Source organism: Heterodontus francisci, chromosome 1 (assembly GCF_036365525.1).
Source record: "Heterodontus francisci isolate sHetFra1 chromosome 1, sHetFra1.hap1, whole genome shotgun sequence".
Classification (NCBI taxonomy): domain Eukaryota; kingdom Metazoa; phylum Chordata; class Chondrichthyes; order Heterodontiformes; family Heterodontidae; genus Heterodontus; species Heterodontus francisci.
The window spans coordinates 257998362-258013184 of record NC_090371.1 but is presented as its reverse complement, the minus strand read 5'-3'; the positions used below and the strand labels follow the sequence as shown (position 1 = coordinate 258013184).

Here is a 14823-nt window from a genome sequence, read left to right as displayed (position 1 = left end):
CAGTCCTGATTGTTATCTGGTGATCTATAATCAAAGCCATTGTTCACAAATTTCACAGAAAAATGGATGTGATCATGATTTTGATCCCCAAGACATGGGTAAAAATCCTGTCATTTTGTAAAATGAAAATGTATTGCTGATGTTATTATCAAATAGTAGTACATAGTGAAAGGTCATAAGGTCAGAAATGGGATGTTCGCTGATGATTGCACAAAGTTCAGCACCATTCGCGATTCCTCAGATACTGAAGCAGCCCACGTCCATATGTAGCAAGACCTGGACAACATCCAGGCTTGGTCTGATAAGTGGCAAGTAACATTTGCGCCACACAAGTGCCAGGCAATGACCATCTCAAACAAGAGAGAATCTAACCATCTCCCCATGGCATTCAGTGGCATTACCATCACTGAATCCCCCACTATCAACTTCCTGGGGGTCACCATTGACCAGAAACTGAACTGGGACCGGCCACATAAATGCTGTGGCTACAAGAGTAGGTCACAGGCTGGGAATTCTGCAGTGAGTAACTCGCCTCCTATCTCCCCAGTTTCTACCATCTACAAGGCACAAATCAGGAGTGTGATGGAATGCTCTCCACTTGCCTGGATGGGTGCAGCTCCAACACTCAAGAAGCTTCACACCATCCAGGACAAAGCAGCCCGCTTGATTGGCACCCCATTCACCACCTTCAACATTAACTCCCTCCGCCACCGACGCACAGTGGCAACACTTTGTACCATATGCATGATGCACTGCAGCAACTCACCAAGGCTCTTTCGACAGCACCTTCCAAACCCACGACCAGTTTTCCAAATGGTTCCCCTTTATTCTTTCACTGCTTACTTTAAAGTATACTCACACAGGTTGAACATAGTTAATTATCTTTTTTTTCCAAGGAGCTGTATAAATGACAAATGTCCAGAAGTGCTATTTAGTGATTGGAGAGTTAGGTACAGGCTGTGGTATTAGAGTTCTCTACAAGAGATCATTGGTCCAGAGACCGGATGATTCCTGTGTTGTAGAATATGGGAGAATGCGATCTGTAAGACAGTAGGTCTGAGTTGAATGGTGGAGGTGTGGTGATCGACTATAGTGTGGCTTGCTTGATTATCTTTAGTTATTAACATTTTTTTAATGCAGAGATTTTCTTCACTATGTGAGGTTAGAATACATTATGGAAGGACTAAGTTTGATCAAATGTCCATTGTCAATCTGGGTTTCGTATTATGAATAAATTATTTGAAACTTTTAGACCTAGTAATGCACTAAAACGATGCACAACAGCTTTCAGTTCTTGAAGGAAGCTAAGTTGAACGTGCAATAAAAGCATTTTGAAACCTTGAGCAGGCTATAGCAGGATCTTGGGTTTATGTCCTTCATCCCACCCTCTATTCCAAATTGCACCTATCGCTCTTTTCACAGGAAGATATAAAAGCTTTTTATACTTTCTTACAGCTGCCAAAATGATGTACTACAATGATCCTTCTAGTCAAAAGAGGGCTGTGGAGTTAGCTACAGGACTTGATGAATTTCTAGACAAAAGAGGAATCCAGGTGAGATTTATTGTTTGAGAAACAAATTCCCATTTTTCTCTCCTTGCAGGCCCCTCATCACACATGCTTCAGTCAGTGGAAAGAAATGGCCTGCTTTTAAATCTGCAGTGACTGATGATTGATTAAGGCTGTCCAACCCCCTGGCTGCAGGATGCAACATAGTTGAGAGGCTAGCAAGGTGAGAAAACTGAGGGGTGGGCTAGAACATTGTTTTAGCGCTACTGTACCCTGCACAAATAGTTCTGGATCACTGATTTATCAGGTGTTAATTGGAGGTACTCCGATCTATTTGATATATGCATATGATCTGAGGTGACTCAGTATTTTTGCTGTCATTGCAGTGAGCATAATCTTTCTGCAACGTTATGAAAATTGACTTTTTGTGGGTTATTCTGTTTATTTCTTGTGTATCTTTTAGAAATTAGCTTTCACTTTTGATCTACATGGACCAAAATTGAAAATGGAATTGCAAAACATATGACCTAAACACCACCTTTTTAAAAATAAAGCTGCTATTATGTTCTGAAATATTAAATAATCCTTTCTTTCTCCCTACTGCTGTGAATAGTACTACGCAGCATTTAGCAGTGTGTATACAGTGAAATTTAATTTGTGATTATTTGTAAAGCGTCCTTATATAAACTATATAGCTCCTATGTATTTTTGTAATTGCGTTCACTGCTGATCGGAGGAATTTGGATATATTGATTGATTAAGATTTCTTCTGTGCAGACTCATTGAAGGTACAATAATGTTAATCTATGGCAAAAAAGGGGAACAGGTTACATGAGAAAAGGGGAATTTACAAAGAAAAGACTTGCATCTTCTAATGAAGCTTCGCATTACTGCCTTAGGACACCTTGAAGTTTACAGAAGTAAAGTAAAATGTGTAAGAGTTATCCAGTCCATCTGAGGCTCATTTCTTTTACCTCTGTCTGCCCATAGCTAGTGATAGAGATAGAACCAGAAGAGTAAGGGAAAGAGATAAAGAGTAACTGGAGAAAAAGCCTTTAATGGGAATCAAGGAACCTTTAAGCAATAGAGAGCAGGTCAGTTATTTCAAATTCAGGCACCTCAGGTGTAGTGAAGATCCGTTATAATTAGATGTGCATCTGTTCAATTTCATTCTAATCTAAGTGCGCTGCATGTATTATGCTTTGTAGTTTCTTAAAGCCTCATTTGTATTGCAAATTATCTCTAAAGGGATACTGCTTGCTAATATGGATAACTACAACTTAGACTAGGGTTGAGTCAAGAATGCTTGGTTCAGTACAAGTTGGGTATCATTTCACTAGTTCAGTGGGCAATTATTTTGGTTCCAGAGTAGGATCTTTATCTGTTAATCAGGCTAAGCTATGAGCCATGCCAACCAAGAAGGTACTAGGATTTGATCATTTGTCAGCTAAATTTGTTGATTGAGAGCACAGTCATTGGCCTCTGTAATCCCTGCTTAGGGAGGAGATAAATCAAACTTTCTGTACCAAATTATTTTCCTGTGACCCCTGCTGAAAGTATCAGGTGAGCATCAGGGATGGCAACTGTATGATCCTGTTGCATGCTGCTGTTTACTGTTGAGGTTCACATTGAGCACGATAATGTGTATGGTAACATATAGGTCTTGCATTCAAACCATAGGTCAATATGAGTGCCTTCAGGAGAAACTGAATAAATGGAGAAAGTGAAGAAAAACAGTTATTTTGAGGACTTATAATCTCTGCTTAGCTAACTTTTGATTGCTACTTTAGGATTGTGCAGGGATTCTGGGACAAATGTTGTGCTCACTAAAGTGGATAGGCTCTGTTCAGTCCCTCATTCTGTTGGGAAGGATCCTCTCAGTTAATTAGTTATCCAGATTGTGGGAAATCAGTCATAGTATGGTCAAAAACCCCACTTTGCTGAGAGGGAGATTTACCTTTCCCCCACCCCCCCCCCTTCTATTTTCACAAGCTCATTTTGTGACAGTGAGCTCTAACTGTTGTGAAGGTTCTAACAATTTTGTTGCATAATCTAATGCAAAGCCTAAAGATGCAGAAGACACACTTGCGCCTTGTGCTCTCCCTGATGCAGGATATATGCTGATGAGACAGATGGAGCTCTTGCACACAGACAATCCCTTTTCCAATAGGTGCAGCAAAAGAACTTTTTTGATTGAGATAAGGACACCTTAATTGTTGGCATTTAAATGCTTATTTTTACCATTGAAGCCATCACTTGTCAAAGCCAGCTGTAATGCATACACAGACACCAGTATTCTTCTAAGAGAAAGAGAAGGTATTGGTTATCCCTTTTCAAGACACTCTTCAAACCCCAGCTTAAGTTGCAGCTGTGATAGAGTTGCTTTAATGACTCAACTTTTCTACAGGTCATTGGATGATTTTTTAGGGAAGCAGAAGCTTGACCTGGGAAAGGGGCTTCCATTTCAATAATTCCCTCAGGCCTCAGCAAGTGGTAATGGAAAAGGTGCTGGCTCATCACTTATAAGCGCAATTGTCAAGGTTGACCTGGGTGGGTTTTGAATCTCCTCTATGGGGATCTGCAACAAAATTTCTAGGCTAGATGGAGTGTGTCACCACTTCTGAAAGATTTCCCCTGATTAGGTGGTGAATGTTTCATTTGATCTAAATTGGTTTGTCTATTATCAGGTCCCTTCTGTAACCAAAAATTAGGTGTAGGCCAAGGTGAACCACATAGATTACCAATGAGAAGCTCCTTATTCAGTCGGTCATTTGCATCCAGGTGCTAGGCATTTTCTAAGGTTCGAATTGACATGTTGAAAATATTGTCTGCCTTTCTTAGCTGAGGTCAGTTATAAAGACCTCCACTGTGGCAGAGGTCATCTAACTCTGTGTAGACCACAAACTGGTGTATAATGTGCTACAAAATTTATTTATTTCAGAAGAGTATGTTTCCATTAATGCACATTGAATAGCCATATGTTTAAAATACCTTTGCAACTGTTGACTGTGGTCTTGATTAAATGTACAGTAATATGGGTAACCTTAACAATACCTGCAGTATATATACTAATGACTGATACAGTAATATCAACACTTGGTTTAATGTACAAACAAGATAGTTACAATTCTTATTTTGACAAGACTGACCTGTATATTTCTTTTGATTCAGATTTGTGTGAAAGTGCTGGAAGCTGTGCGTGATGGTAGTCTGGGAGTCTGTAAAGAAACAGCTGAATCCTACAGAGCACAGTGTCACAAGATTTTTCCCTATGCTCTAGCATTTATGCCCCCTGGATACGAAGATGATGTAAAGATCACAGTGAATGGGGATAGTGCTACCGAACCTGAAGAACTGGCCAATGAGATCTGAATGATGACGGTGTCTGAAGTGAACACATTTTTGTTGCACACCTCTGATGTCAATTCCCCACTCTTATCGACAGGATCTGTAAATATGTGTCAGGGTTTCATAAATGCTTACAGGTCATAGACTTTCAGAATTGGAGGTCTTTTTTTTATCCTGCTGACTTCAAAAAAAAATTGTCTGAAATTTTGGAGGTGACTTCTGTACTATGTGTTTGTGAACCCCCTGTGAGTGAGAAGGTGACATCAATTGAAAGCACTCAACACCCTTCTTGCAATTGGCTTCCCGGGTTTTTAATGTAATTTCTAAAGAATATTGAGAGCTACTTAAAAAGTTGGGTGTGACACAAAAATGTAGTCTAATCATTACTGTCTTGAGATTGCGACGGTCAGCAGTATGCTGCCCTAGCACTGGATCCTGTAAGCACAAACTTTGTCAGGGCGGCGGTGTCTGACAGAAAATGAATGGAAACTACATGCAGACCACAGGAAATACCTGATGTAAATTGTGATGTACAGATGAATGTACCCAGTTTTTAAAAAAAAAAAGTGTTAAAGAGGGATAGTTATTTGGAATTAAAGACTGAGGGGGAAGAAGAAGGGAGAGGTAAAATTAGGGTGTGTACTGACCATCATTTCTAAATTCCTCGGGATTTTCTAACAAACACAGAAATTTAGTACGTCTGTAGATCACCAGCTGCATTACGGAACAGTTCTGAGTCTGTGTTTCCATATTGCTGCTTATTGACGACCTAAAGTAGCATATTTAGGTAGTCAGCGAACAGTTATTACTTTATTTTTAAATCCTGAAAGTTTGAGTGAAGTAGGAAATGTTTGATAAATTAACTTGGTTTCATGTTCTAATTTAGAGGACTGGTCTTGGACTCAGTACTGTTTTGTTAATGCAGATTGTCATCAGTAACTGCCTGACAGATTATGTAGAAAATTATACTTTGATCATTTGAATACCAGTTTTTCCCTCCATGTAATGTCAATTATAGTACTTGAAGCCCAACATTTCTAAGGATACTTCTTGCTCTGCAGTTTTACGCATGCCCCAGACTTTGTATGTTTTTAAAAGGGGCCCAGAATTTTTGGAAAAAAACAGATTTGCTTCTTTATTTCTGCAGTTACAATTAATTCCCATGGTTCTGAAATGCAAAAGGTACCAAATATACAATGCAATAAACAGTTTTTTTGAAAATTGTTCCAACTGGGGTATTTATTAACATGGCTTTATTTTGCAGCTATCAGTTTCCAGGAGGTTTATTTAAAAATTATGTGCCCCAGCATTTTGATTCTAAAGCACTGTCTGTTACTTATGAAGAAAGTGTGATTTGCTCCCTGTTTATTTGATTTTAATTGTATACAACTTGTTTGTAATCGGTCTGTCCTAATCCCAGCTGGTTATCTTAAGAAACGTACATTTCAGAGAAGTTAAATCTGAGGTTGTGAATTCTTATGTTACTGACTTGACGTTTTGACTACACAAAACAAGTAAAAAGACTGCACAATGTTCCATTTTAATGTTGCAGGGCTTTTGTGTGTTTTTTTTCCCCTGACCACTCTGGAAGCTTTTCAAGCTGGAGGCTGAGGGTACTGTGTACATCTATCCAAATAATGCAGCTGTGGGCCTGTCAAGAGAAAGCTTCCTAGGTTGGTATAAATGATGGACTTCCTCATTGGTTCACAAGCTAGGATTATCAGTGGGTCCACATCAATACAATCACTTTGACCCTGAACTCTTGTTCGGATTTGGTTTTGATCACTGAGGTTTTTTTGTGTTTATGTCTTAAACCATTTCAGCACTGAGCCTTGTGTAGGGTTTTATTTTTCATTGTCTTTGAGATCCATCCAGCACACAGGGTACTGGTACAGCGTATGAAATGTAAATTTTACATTTGTTTATGTGGTTAGTTCCATTTTAACCACAATGGTTGTATTCAGCATCTAATAAACTGGTAGTGTTTGTGTCATGTTTGTCATAAGTCTTAATGCTAGAATCACTCTCTGAGCATTTAACTGTACATTCACTGCTTCAAATGGGAATCCTTTAAGTTCGAAGGTTACAAATAGTTTTTGCTTTAATTGGAAAGTGTGGATGTGCCCATTGAGAATAGATCAAGTAATAGGCATGCAAAAGTGTTGTAAGTGATCCTTTTAGTCACCACAATTGTAATTGGCAGGAAGGAAGCCCCGAGATGCTTGGTCCTTTTATTGTCTAATCACAGTAGAATCTAGGTTGGCCTGCTACAGTGGTACACCACTCACCAAGTCCCTTTGGTTGGGCTGGGGTGAGGTGTCTCAATTGAGTTGTTGCCTTGTAAGAAAGCAATACTAATTTTTGTTTAGGTTAGGCTATTTCATCCTGCCTCTGGTTATCTAAGGAACAATACTAATGTCGACAGCCTGCATAGTGGTGATTGTCCACTTAAGCCATCTCCCAGTTGCCAAAAATAAGCTAAATTCCTTGCACTGCAGCTCTTTTTTTTTATACTAAACAGCTTTCTGTGAGGCCTTTAATTTTTTAAAAGAACAAGCCCTGTCAGCATTTCTGCTATTATAAGAACAGGTTGCAGTACCTTTTTTTTATACATAGGAATAAGCCTGGTCAGTCTCAATTCAATTGCTAAGCCCACAACACAAAACTCTCCCTAATTTGGCAATCTCAAACCATCACAGGAAATGAATGTGTGGAAAATGGAGAAGTGTCAAGACTGTTGTAGTAGATACTTTGTTTCTTAAGCATGTTTTCTTAGCTACCAAAAACTAGGCCCAAGGGTTTTCAGTCGCACCCAACCAACAAAATTTGCCCCAGGATTTTTGCAACAGCTCTTTGATCAATGGAGTAGATGTAACAACTGTCTAGAAAGTATATAAAAAATTACTTGAGTAAGTATGAATACATTTTAATTATACAGAAATAGAAAGCCTATATTTGAGAATACATTAGGCTATGTTTTAGATTATTTTTGAAATAACCTATATTCGGGAAGATGATAAACTAATAAGGCTGAATTTGTAAAGATACATAAACTTATGCAAGTTTTGAATGTTTATTATCAAACCTATTGTTGCACTCCAGTTTAGTAAAATCCTTATTTTATTATAGTCAATAAATTATATGAAGTATAATATGAATTTTCCACCCAGATAGAAGTTTCACAAGATTTATTTATATAAGAACATAAACATTTACCAAAGAAATGTTAAAATCATTTAAAATTAATGCATTTGCCAAACAATATACAAAATCAAACAAAACAAAGTGCAGGAAATACTCAAGTTCAGGCAGCATCTGTGCAGAGAAACAGTTACCATTTCATCAGAACTGGAAAAAGTTAATGCAACAGATTTTAAACAAGTGCATAAGTGGGGAAAGAAAATAGGGAAAGTCTGTGATAGGGTGGAAGGTAGCATCTGTGGAAAGAGAAACAGTTAACATTTCAGGTCAATGATCTTTCATCAGAAATGGAAAATGTTAGGATTGAAGAAAGTAGAGGCAGGGAAAGAACAAAAAGGTAGGTCTGATGGTGTGTAAGACAAGAAATTAAATGACAAAAGAGATGATGCAAGGCAAAAGGAAACAGTAATGGGATAAGTAAACAAATGATGGGTCTAGAGCATATGTAAGTGGGAATAGTAGAATCATTATGTCCATTTACATCTCTGAACCTATCTTTTTCTTTACCATCTCTGCTTTGCACCATCATCCCGTTTGTCATTTAAACTCTCCTGACTTCTATACTATTGCACGGCTTCCTTTTTGTTATTTCCCGGCTTAAACATGCTTTAAACCTATTACATTCTCTGTTTTCAGTTCTGACAAATGGACATCCACCTGAAAAATTAACTTTCTGTTCACAGATCTGCCTGCTCAGCTGAATATTTCCAGCATTTTCAGTTTTTATACACAATAACCATGGCCCATAACACGATGTAACCAATTGAAATAATTATTTCTGTAAATGTACAATGTCTTAACTTATATTCACAGATAATTGCAATGTAACATTGCCCGCAGATTTATTTTGCTGGTATATAGTGTTTCCCAACAGCTTTGGAACAGTATAAAATACAATACAGGAGGATCCTGTCACAGCATTAGTTTGTCAGTAAATCAGCCACAATCACTTTACTAATATTAGTGCATCAGAAAATATAAACCTCTGTACTGTTGATCTGTCTTTAAAACAGTTAAACTGGAAACACAAGCAAAATATTTCAGATGCTGGAAATGTAATGTATAATTAAATAGCTGTTTAAAATTTAAGTGCTGTAAAAATGATGGTGCTTTTTATATTCTATTCATTGCTCTAAATTCAAAAACTGGTGACTTTGAAGTATTGACTCTTTGTGTTTATAGATTTGAGTAGAATGAACCTATATTCTCTGGAATTTAGAAGAATCTCATTCAAAAGTTATAAAACTGAGAGGGCTGGACAGATTGGATGCTGAGAGGCTGTTTTCCCCCGTATGGAGAGTAGAGAGCTACATCAGAGGGCTGCAGATGCTCAGTTGATGAGTACATTCAAGACTGTGATCGATTTATTTTTGGGCATGAAGGGAATTGAGAAATATGGTGATAGTGTGGGAGAGAGGATTTGATGTAGAAATTCAGCCATGATCTTGAATGGCAGAGCTCCTATTGTATGTTGACCCTTTGAAACCACCTGAGGATAGTCTATGGTTAGCCAAATTCAGGACAATTAACAGGCTGTTAGTAATGGTGATCAGCATAACTGAATTCCATTGTATTACTGCTATCCTAGAGTTCAGTTAAATCCTGCTTGTCGAAATAGTTTTTGGAGTAATCTAGATTAATTTGTCCAGTTCATCTTGCCATACCTTACTCAATTTTAATGCAGTGCTTCAAGTTTTAGAAACACTGCTTTTCAGGGGTTAAATTTGAGGCACACAGGAGTTGTACTTCACATCTGTGAAGGTTTCCCCAAAATGTATTTCTTGCAGCTCTATCCCTCGTTTTGATTTTTAAAAAGCTGCCATGTATATAATTCATATGACATTCTCAGCAGTGAAAAAGTGTTTCTTTGATTATTAATGACTATTAATTTGTCAAGTGAAAGCCAACAAAGTACTGCAATATCCTGTTACTGTTTTTAAAGCTTTAAAAATATTGGATTTGCAAAGGACTTGGTAGTGTAATACTTGGTAGATAATGCAAGTAATTGAATCCTGCAGAAGTGGCAAATGATCACTGGAAAGAGACAATATGAACTTGCAAACTTAAGTTTACACTGGACTTGCAGGTTTTACCAGGAACATTAAAAACTTGATAAAACAATATTGAGTTAAAATAGATTTTTAAAAATCTGATTAAGTCCTATTTAATACGTTAGTAAAATTTGAGGTTTGTTACCACTTTTTGCATTCATATGCACAAACTTTGCTGGAATAACTATCTTGCAGTGTTATGACTGTTCTATGCAATTAATGGCTGGCACTTAAAAATGTGTGTTCCAAGTTCAGGTATGTGCTGAGGAATTCTGGGAAATCTCTCTTTTGCACGATTTCAATGAACATTTCAGAAGCAACAGTAAGTCGCCATTTGCAGCTGAGGAAAGAAGACAAAGTGATCACTAGTTACATAGCAATACTTATTAGTTGAATACACTTTAGAGAGAACTATAAGAAAATAAATTGAACTTAATGGGTGTAAACCGTGGCGCGGAGTCAACTCCCCTTGGCCCCTTTATTCCCTTCACATACTTGATCCTGGCCGGCCCGTGGGACGAAGTCCTCTTAATTCAGGCTCAGGCTGGGTGTTTGGGATATTGAGGTTACAGGAGAGCCACCCTAATCCACCGGCTACGGTTAATGGCTTCGTACAAAGAGCATGAAACTCAGTCCTTTCTTTAACTATCAATTTCCTTTATTCACGTTGTTGTACAATGTAAGAATAAGGCTTATACACTTGGTTAGACAAAAGCATGCAACTCAAACTGGGTTATATAGTTAATAACAAAGCTAACTAGAATCAATAAGCATACCCACTAGGTTCCTCTGACCTTTCCCTGACCTAGTCACAGAAAACAAAGGATAATGCCCGAAAAAGGGGAGAGCTGACGCTGGCCAGGTGTTCCGTTCTCTCTCTCTTTTACGTCGTTGCTAACGCAGGGTCTTACACTTCCGCGATGATTGGTTCCCGGAGTTTCTCCATACTTATTCTCTTATCTCTTCAAAACTCTGCTGTCTCTTTCCTGTTGGTTTAGGCCTGCTCACCTCGTTCATATCTTCTTATTGGCCCAGGCCCAAAGACTCCAGTATCACTGTGTCCAAATAAGGTTCTATTCCTGTGATCTCTCCCTTGTCTTTCACATGAATTAATTAGTTCAAACTGGTTTTTACCAGCACAGGCCAGTGTCTGAGCTCAGGTTACTTTAGTTCACAAGCAATCCAACAGTGTCTGAGCTCAGGTTACTTTAGTTCATGAGCTATGCAACAGTTTGTAACAGACTCTGTACTTCTTGCAGCCCCTGGCCAATATGGGACAATTACACACTAGAACTACTAAAGTTAAATTTATTCTATAGGTTACTTGACTTCAGTGTTACATCTGAAGTCAACTCTTACAAGGCAACCTGAGACATAGGGGCCAGGAGTAATTGCTGAGCCTTTACTTGCTCAAATAGAATCAACAATATCCTATTCCCTATACCCAACCATCAAGTTGTACCAGTGGGCTAAGGTATGTGTATTCCCTATAAGCATCTTTAATATCCAGTGCAATGATAAAGATATTCTCTGACCCTGTGAATTTTGGCTGAGGTTCTGGTTGGGTGCTTCCTACCTTCTTTGGCCTCCTTATCTCGAGAGACAATGGATACGCGCCTGGAGATGGTCAGTGGTTTGTGAAGCAGTGCCTGGAGTGGCTATAAAGGGCAATTCTAGAGTGACAGGCTCTTCCACAGGTGCTGCAGAGAAATTTGTTTGTCGGGGCTGTTGCACAGTTGGCTCTCCCCTTGCGCCTCTGTCTTTTTTCCTGCCAACTACTAAGTCTCTTCGACCCGCCACATTTTAGCCCCGTCTTTATGGCTGCCCGCGAACGCTGGCAACTGACTCCCACGACTTGTGATCAATGTCATAGGATTTCATGTCGTGTTTGCAGACTGATGCTAAAAGACCAAACCATTAACAATGCAGCATTCTTAGTTCTGCGCTGCAATCAGTTTAGATTATGGAAAGTCAGAAGTAGGGTTTGAACCCACAACCTGACTCAGGTGAGAGCATGATGTCCTGAGCCATGTGGATGGCATCTTAGTACATTTACCTGTTTCAGTTGATAGCTTGCACTATGAAAAAAATCACTGCTATAATTTTCTAAACATTTGCTTTGATGCAGAATCAAAGATTGCTAACTGACAAAAGCCTATGCCTTTATTTTCCATTCATGAGTGTTTTTCAGGAGTATATTACCTAATTAGTGTGCCCTGTACATATATATTTCCGAAGTTAAACCAGAAATAAGAAAACATTCAATATGGCCAAGCACTATAAGGAGAAAACTGCCTATAGGAACTGATAGTCCTCTCCTAATGGTGATTGACTTACAGCTGAGCTACATATTACTGCCCATAGTCGTCAATGCCAAAGATGCCACAACTTATTGGAATTTTCTGGTTCAAAAGATACTTGATTTGTTTTCAGCAAGAGCTAGATCACTGAATATACCATGGATTGCTTCTTTAATTTTTAAGAAACATGCCACAGATGTAAAGGCAGTATATGAATTGATTTGAAGGTGATTGTGCTCCAATATGCTGTAAATTAACTTTATGGATTTATCTAAGATTACTAATGCTAGGTCCCTGTATAATCAGCTGCTTTAGAAAAAAAAGCACAAGATTTGGGTAAACTCTTGCTTTTCTTCTGGGAAGCACCCCTCTGATCAGCACCTATCCTAGAAGAAATCTCAGGCAGGATCTCACCACATGGAGAAGAAATGCAAACCTGCAGCCTAAGAGTCAAGCTAGCCTTTTCTAACTAGTGGCTACATGAACTTTTTCTTCTGCATTTCTTACCTTTCAGTGCAGCAATGCAAAACCTCCTGTAGTTCAGTTTCTAATTCCTTTGCAAGCATTTGGACAAGGTTTCTGCTTACAGTTCTGTTATCATCTTCCAATTTTACTCCATGTCGAATCCACTGCCAAACCTATAATACAAGTTTAAGGGAAATATTGAGAAGGCACATTTTACAGTATAGTTATGGTAAAGAGGGTTATATAACTTCTATTATGCTAAGAACTTGATATGCTCCCATCTTTTCATAAGCAGCAGAATCTGCCTCTAACCCAGGTCCTACGAATTATTTTTAAAGAATTAGTTACAATTGTGGGAGTGGTGTACAAGCCACCTAACATTAACCACACTGTAGGACAGGATATAAAGGAAGAAATAATGGCAGCATGGATAGAAGATTAAGCAACAAGCATGGGGGATTTTAACCTACATACAGACTGGGAAAATCAGATGGGCAGAGGTAGCTTCGATGAGGAGTAAGTAGAATGTTTACAGGATAATTTCTTGGAATAGTACCTTCTGGAGCCACCCAGAGAGCAGGCTATACTAGACCTGGTATTGTGCAACAAGATAGGATTAATAAATGACCTCATAGTTAAGGCGTCCCTAGATAGCAGTGATCACACTATGATTGAATTTTACATTCACTGTGAGGGAGAGAAGAGTGTGTCCAAGACTAGTATTTTAAACTTAAATTAGGGCAATTATGAGGGCATGAAAGCAGAGCTAGCTAAAGTAAACTGGCAAATTAGGTTAAGGGATAGGTCGGTAGAGATGCACTGGCAGACATTTAAAGGTATATTTCAGAATACACAATAGATACATTACAATGAGAAAGAAAAATTCCAAAAGGGGTACCTGCCATCCGTGGTTAACTAAAGCAGTTAAAGATATCAAACTTAAAAAGCATATAATTGCACAAAGATGGGTGTCAGGTCAGAAGATTAGACAGAATATAAAAAACAGCAAAGATTGACTAAAAGATTGATAAGAAAGGTAAAATTAGAGTACGAGAGAAAGCTAGCTAGAAATATAAAGCCAGATAGTAAACGTTTCTATAGATTTTTTAAAAAGAAAAGTTAAAGTGAACGTTGGTCCTATAGAAAATGAGTCTGGGGAATTAATAATGGATAATGGGATGGCAGATGAATTGAACAGGTATTTTGCATCGGTCTTCACTATAGAGGATACAAGTAACATCCCAGTATTAGCTGTAAGTAGGAACTCAAGAAAATCACCAGGGAAGTGGGACTGAATAAATTGTTGGAGCTGCAGGCTGACAGGTCCCCAGGTCCTGATGGACTTCATTCTAGGTTCTTGAAAGAAATGGCTAGTGAGATAGTTGATGAGTTAGTTTTAATTTTCCAAAATTCCCTAGATTCAGGGAAGGTTCCGCTGGACTGGTACAGGGTCTCCATGATGGGGGGGTGGGGTGGTGTCTGTGACAAAGCCCTCAAAACATTGGCATTTTTGGTTTGTGGGGAATTGTATAGGACTCTGGTATTGGTATTCTGGATGAATAAGATCAAATTGGCTTAACCACTGAAATCTATCTTGTGCAAAGAAACATGGGCATGCTGTAGAAACATCGAGTTAACAAACAGATGCTTAAGAGAACCAAAAAGTCAGATTATAAAAGATTATTAAGAGGGAGACAAAGGAGATCATAGCAAAGAAACACAAAAATCTGGCAAACATCACAAGCAGCAGGACAGGTTAATTTCCAACATTTATTTGAAAGTAATGTTGGGGGCTGGGGCGGGAACAAACACAAAGGGAATTGCAATCACAGTTTCTTTTCAGTCTTAATAGGAATCTAATAAAAAGATGACCATTTCAAAAAATTATCAAAACTCACAACTCAAAAACAGTCTTGAACATAGACCTATGCCATATCCACTGCTTTTGAG

The 14823-nt window shown here is 38.4% G+C and overlaps 2 protein-coding genes across 8 annotated transcripts in view; one reads left to right on the top strand and one right to left on the bottom strand.

Annotated features, from left to right (window-relative positions):
* naa15a (N-alpha-acetyltransferase 15, NatA auxiliary subunit a) overlaps positions 1–6847 on the top strand; it is a 104603-nt gene extending 97756 nt beyond the window's left edge. For 3 of the 4 annotated variants that reach the window (XM_068043620.1, XM_068043629.1, XM_068043638.1), the window contains 2 exons: positions 1456–1553; positions 4680–6847. In XM_068043620.1, coding sequence (XP_067899721.1) covers positions 1456–1553; positions 4680–4880 — 299 coding nt within the window. In that variant the 3' untranslated portion in view covers positions 4881–6847. Of the gene's footprint in view, positions 1–1455; positions 1554–1602; positions 1732–4679 lie in introns of all 4 variants that reach the window. The other variant, XR_010976098.1, reaches the window with a different exon arrangement.
* A 1182-nt stretch (positions 6848–8029) lies between these two features.
* The window catches only part of ugl (ureidoglycolate lyase), a 57119-nt gene continuing 50325 nt past the window's right edge, over positions 8030–14823 (bottom strand). For all 4 annotated transcript variants that reach the window (XM_068043667.1, XM_068043687.1, XM_068043657.1 and 1 more), the window contains 2 exons: positions 12916–13046; positions 8030–10448 (listed from right to left, as the gene is read on the bottom strand). In XM_068043667.1, the coding sequence (XP_067899768.1) occupies positions 10325–10448; positions 12916–13046 (255 nt within the window). In that variant the 3' untranslated portion in view covers positions 8030–10324. The remainder of the gene's footprint in view (positions 10449–12915; positions 13047–14823) is intronic.